Source organism: Borostomias antarcticus, assembly GCF_949987555.1.
Source record: "Borostomias antarcticus genome assembly, chromosome: 1".
NCBI lineage: Eukaryota > Metazoa > Chordata > Actinopteri > Stomiiformes > Stomiidae > Borostomias > Borostomias antarcticus.
The window spans coordinates 27,675,903-27,680,902 of NC_140234.1; the positions used below are offsets into that span (position 1 = coordinate 27,675,903).

Here is a 5,000-nt window from a genome sequence, read left to right on the forward strand (position 1 = left end):
GCTGCAATGTAGTCATGGACAGAGACAGATACATGTGAAAACAAAGTATAGATTTAATGGTTTGACTGAAGGAGAACTTTGAAGAGAAGTGAAGAGGATCAGAATTGAGAGAGAGAGAGGGAGAGAGAGAGAGGGGGGAGAGAGAGAGAGGGAGGGAGGGAGGGAGGGAGGGAGAGGGAGAGAGAGGGAGAGAGGGAGGGAGGGAGAGAGAGGGAGAGAGAGAGAGGGGGGGAGAGAGAGGGAGGGAGGGAGGGAGGGAGGGAGGGAGGGAGAGAGAGAGAGAGAGAGAGAGGGAGGGAGGGAGGGAGAGAGAGGGAGAGAGAGAGAGGGGGGAGAGAGAGGGAGGGAGGGAGGGAGGGAGGGAGGGAGGGAGAGAGAGTGAGGGAGGATCATAGCTAGTGAAGAGGGGAGGAGGGAGAGAGGAGGAGCATCTCTCTAGTCGGTCTCTTTAATTCCTCCGTCTGCTCTTTCTCTCTTTCTCTCTCTCTCTCTTTCGGTTCTCTCTATCCAGGTGGCGGTAAGTTTTTTCTCTCTTTCTTTTTGTTTCTCATCCCTCTCTCTCTAACCCCTCTCACCTCTCCTCTCCCTCTCTCTCTCTAACCCCTCTCTCCTCTCCTCTTCCTCTCTCTCTCTAACCCCTCTCTCCTCTCTTCTTCCTCTCTCTCTCTAACCCCTCTCTCCTCTCCTCTCCCACTCTCTCTCTAACCCCTCTCTCCTCTTCCTCTCTCTCTCTAACCCTTCTTTCCTCTCCTCTTCCTCTCTCACCCCTCTCTCCTCTCCTCTTCCTCTCTCTTTCTAACCCCTCTCTCCTCTCCTCTTCCTCTCTCTCTAACCCCTCTCCTCTTCCTCTCTCTCTCTAACCCCTCTTCCTCTCTCTCTCTAACCCCTCTCTCCTCTCCTCTTCCTCTCTCTCTCTAACCCCTCTCTCCTCTTCCTCTCTCTCTCTAACCCTTCTTTCCTCTCCTCTTCCTCTCTCACCCCTCTCTCCTCTCCTCTTCCTCTCTCTTTCTAACCCCTCTCTCCTCTCCTCTTCCTCTCTCTCTAACCCCTCTCCTCTTCCTCTCTCTCTCTAACCCCTCTTCCTCTCTCTCTCTAACCCCTCTCTCCTCTCCTCTTCCTCTCTCTCTCTAACCCCTCTTCCTCTCTCTCTCTAACCCCTCTCTCCTCTCCTCTTAACTTCCTCTCCGACTAACCTGTGACTCCAGGCCTCCTGTCCAGCTTGCTGTCCTACATACATATTAATATACACACATGCTGTCCTACATACATATTAATATACACACATGCTTTCCTACATACATATTAATATACACACATGCTTTCCTACATACATATTAATATACACACATGCTTTCCTACATACATATTAATATACACACATGCTGTCCTACATAAGTATTAATATACACACATGCTGTCCTACATACATATTAATATACACACATGCTTTCCTACATACATATTAATATACACACATGCTGTCCTACATAAGTATTAATATACACACATGCTGTCCTACATACATATTAATATAAACACATGCTTTCCTACATACATATTAATATACACACATGCTGTCCTACATACATATTAATATACACACATGCTGTCCTACATAAGTATTAATATACACACATGCTGTCCTACATACATATTAATATACACACATGCTGTCCTACATAAGTATTAATATACACACATGCTGTTCTACAAACATATTAATATACACACATCCTGTCCTACATACATATTAATATACACACATGCTTTCCTACATACCTTTTACATAAGTATTAATATACACACATGCTGTCCTAAATAAGTATTAATATACACACATGCTGTCCTACCTACATATTAATGTGCACACATGCTGTGTGTGTGTGTGTGTGTATTGTATGTATACCACCTATAATCTTCTTCCCATGAAGACACTAATGTGTTTTACCATCTCTGGGTTTTATTGAACTTTTATATTTATATACGCGCTGGTCTCATGGAGAGACTCATCAGTCATATGGAGACAGAGCAGGTAGAGCTCTATATGGAAAAGGGGAAATGGAAAGATAAATGCTTGAGGTTGGGTACTCCTTTTCCCTATCAGACCTCTATATGGGCGGGTTTGACCTCTCTTGGTACAGAGTTAAGGTGAGATGACCCTTAGCAGACAGACAGGAAAGAAGGCTGACAAGGAAGGTTACATCCAATATTAACCCTCATTGACCCTTGAACTTTGACCCCATGATGTTTAGAGAATGATCTCTGTCTCTCAACTGCAGCATAACGTTGACCTTGTGTCACTGCCAGCGCCTGTTGTACTCTAACCAGCTGATGGTTTATGTCTGTAGTGACACTCATACACCACCAGGGGGCGATGTGAGTCTAGATATTCCACAGGATTCACTCAGAGGAATGGAAACACGAAAAACACATGCAGTTCAAATATTGTGATGCACTTTTCAGAGACGCACACACACACACGCACACACACACACACACACACACACACACACACGCACCTTTGCTGACCCTTGGTGTGTCCTAGGGGTTCTTCGAGGAGGAGGAGAGTAAGGAGTTCATCTATAAGGAGCCCAAGCTGACAGGTCTGTCAGAGATCTCTCAAAGACTCCTCAAGCTCTACTCTGACAAGTTTGGAGCCGACAACGTCAAGATGATACAGGACTCCAACAAGGTCAGTGCTCTAATACTGCCTTCTGATAGGCTAACAGTAAGGTCAGTGCTCTAATGCTGCCTTCTGATAGGCTAACAGTAAGGTCAGTGCTCTAATACTGCCTTCTGATAGGCTAACAGTAAGGTCAGTGCTTGAATGCTGCCTTCTGATAGGCTAACAGTAAGATCAGAGCTCTAATGCTGCCTTCTGATAGGCTAACAGTAAGATCAGTGCTCTAATGCTGCCTTCTGATAGGCTAACAGTAAGGTTAGTGCTCTAATACTGCCTTCTGATAGGCTAACAGATAGGTCAGTGCTCTAATACTGCCTTCTGATAGGCTAACAGTAAGGTCAGTGCTCTAATACTGCCTTCTGATAGGCTAACAGTAAGGTCAGTGCTCTAATACTGCCTTCTGATAGGCTAACAGTAACAGTCCCCATTATGGCTGAGATTGACTAATGGAATCTCGTTTGAAATGAGATATATACTGAACCTCATTTAAAAAGATGCATTCTGAAATAAAGGTGCATCATATAAAAAGGTGTATACTGAAGGTGCATTTTCCCCCAATATATCCTCTCACATTTTGACAAATTTCCATCAAATTGGTCAACTTTGGTGTTGTGAGCTCACTTCCTGGCGACTGGCTGGTTTGTTTGTAGCCAGTGATGACGTCATACCATCCCAGACCTCTCTCACGTTGCTCTTCTTTCTTCCCTGCTAAAGAAATACATTCAAATAGTATTTCAGAGATGAAGCTTGCATTTCGTTTTATATGATCTTTTATGTGTTTCTTGCACTTTGTCTTGATGCTTTTAATGTCTCATGTAAAGCACTTTGAATTGGCTTGTTGCTGAAATGTACTACAAATAAACTAGCCTTGGCTTGCCTGGCTTTGTCATATCCCATTCCTTTGACCGTGTCACTTCCTGTTCCTGTCCCAGGTGAACCCCAAGGACCTAGACCCCCGGTTCGCCTACATCCAGGTGACCTACGTGGTGCCCTACTTCGACGACAAGGAGCAGCAGGACAAGAGGACCGACTTCGAGCGCCATCACAACATCAACCGCTTCGTGTTCGAGACGCCGTTCACCCTCTCAGGGAAGAAGCATGGGGATGTGGAGGAGCAGTGCAAGAGACGCACCATCCTGACCAGTAAGGACCAGTTTAACCAGTTAACATGACCAGTTTAACCAGTATACTAACCAGAGAGATGCACCATCCTGACCAGTAAGGACCAGTTCAACCAGTTAACATGACCAGTTTAACCAGAGAGACACACCATCCTGACCAGTAAGGACCAGTTCAACCAGTTAACATGACCAGTTTAACCAGTTTAACCAGTATACTAACCAGAGAGACGCACCATCCTGACCAGTAAGGACCAGTTTAACCAGTTAACCAGTTTAACCAGTGTATCGGCTTTCGAGGTCCCAAACGTTCATTAGCCGTGACCAGTCGGGGTAGCAAACATTCCAGACGCACCTTCCAAGCAATAATCTAATCGAGTCCGTATATAAAATCCAAGGTTGTTTATTGTAATCCCAACATCGAGTTCCAAACAGGTAGGTTTCACAATTCCAAATTCGACACGAAAACTGGATTAACTTAGTCCATACGAGTGTGTGGTGGTGGTGTGGTGGTGTGGTGGTTGAAAAATGTATGATCACCCCGTCTATTGTCCAACACTTCCTGCCTTCCTGGTAGACACCCATTTAAACATAGATAATTGGTATCAATTAGTGAACCATCCTGGGTGCAGTACCGTTACCATAATATAGGCTAGGGGGGAGTAATCATTCTAAACAACCTAAACTAAGAATTACCAATTAATGAGAATATAAATCAAACCAAAACATATGAACCATGATTGTCCAAACAAAAAACATTTGACAATAATATATTCTACATATGGCTCCAACAACCAGTCTAACCAGTTTAACCAGTCTAACCAGTTGAACCAGTACACTAACCAGAGAGCAGAGCAGAGAGATGCACCATCCTGACCATTAAGTATCTGTCTGCAGTTACCAGTTTAAACACACGGCCGAAAGCAGAAAATAATAATTGTGTGTCAAATTCAAAACTAGACCTAAACTCCTCCACCTAAACTCCTGCTCTCGTTGAGACTCCTCCCTTCAGCTAGGACCAGGCATATTCTGTTCCTAGAAAAGTCTTCCTTCAGGGCCAGTGGGGGTACTAATGTCCTCATCCTCCACCCCCGCGCCCCCCAGCGAGCTCCAGCTTCCCCTACCTGAAGAAGCGTGTCCAGGTGGTGGAGCAGCAGAGCTCGGAGATGAACCCACTGGAGGTGGCCGTGGACGAGATG

At 45.1% G+C, this 5,000-nt stretch overlaps 1 protein-coding gene across 1 annotated transcript in view; it reads left to right on the plus strand.

The window, feature by feature from the left end:
* Positions 1–5,000, plus strand: part of dock10 (dedicator of cytokinesis 10) — a gene marked incomplete at its 5' end in the record, with an annotated part of 60,643 nt that overhangs the window by 53,912 nt on the left and 1,731 nt on the right. Inside the window, 3 exon segments of the mRNA XM_084455639.1 lie at positions 2,546–2,692; positions 3,616–3,826; positions 4,906–5,000. The exon segment at positions 4,906–5,000 is cut by the window's right edge and continues 96 nt beyond it. Of these exon segments, the coding sequence (XP_084311765.1) occupies positions 2,546–2,692; positions 3,616–3,826; positions 4,906–5,000 (453 nt within the window).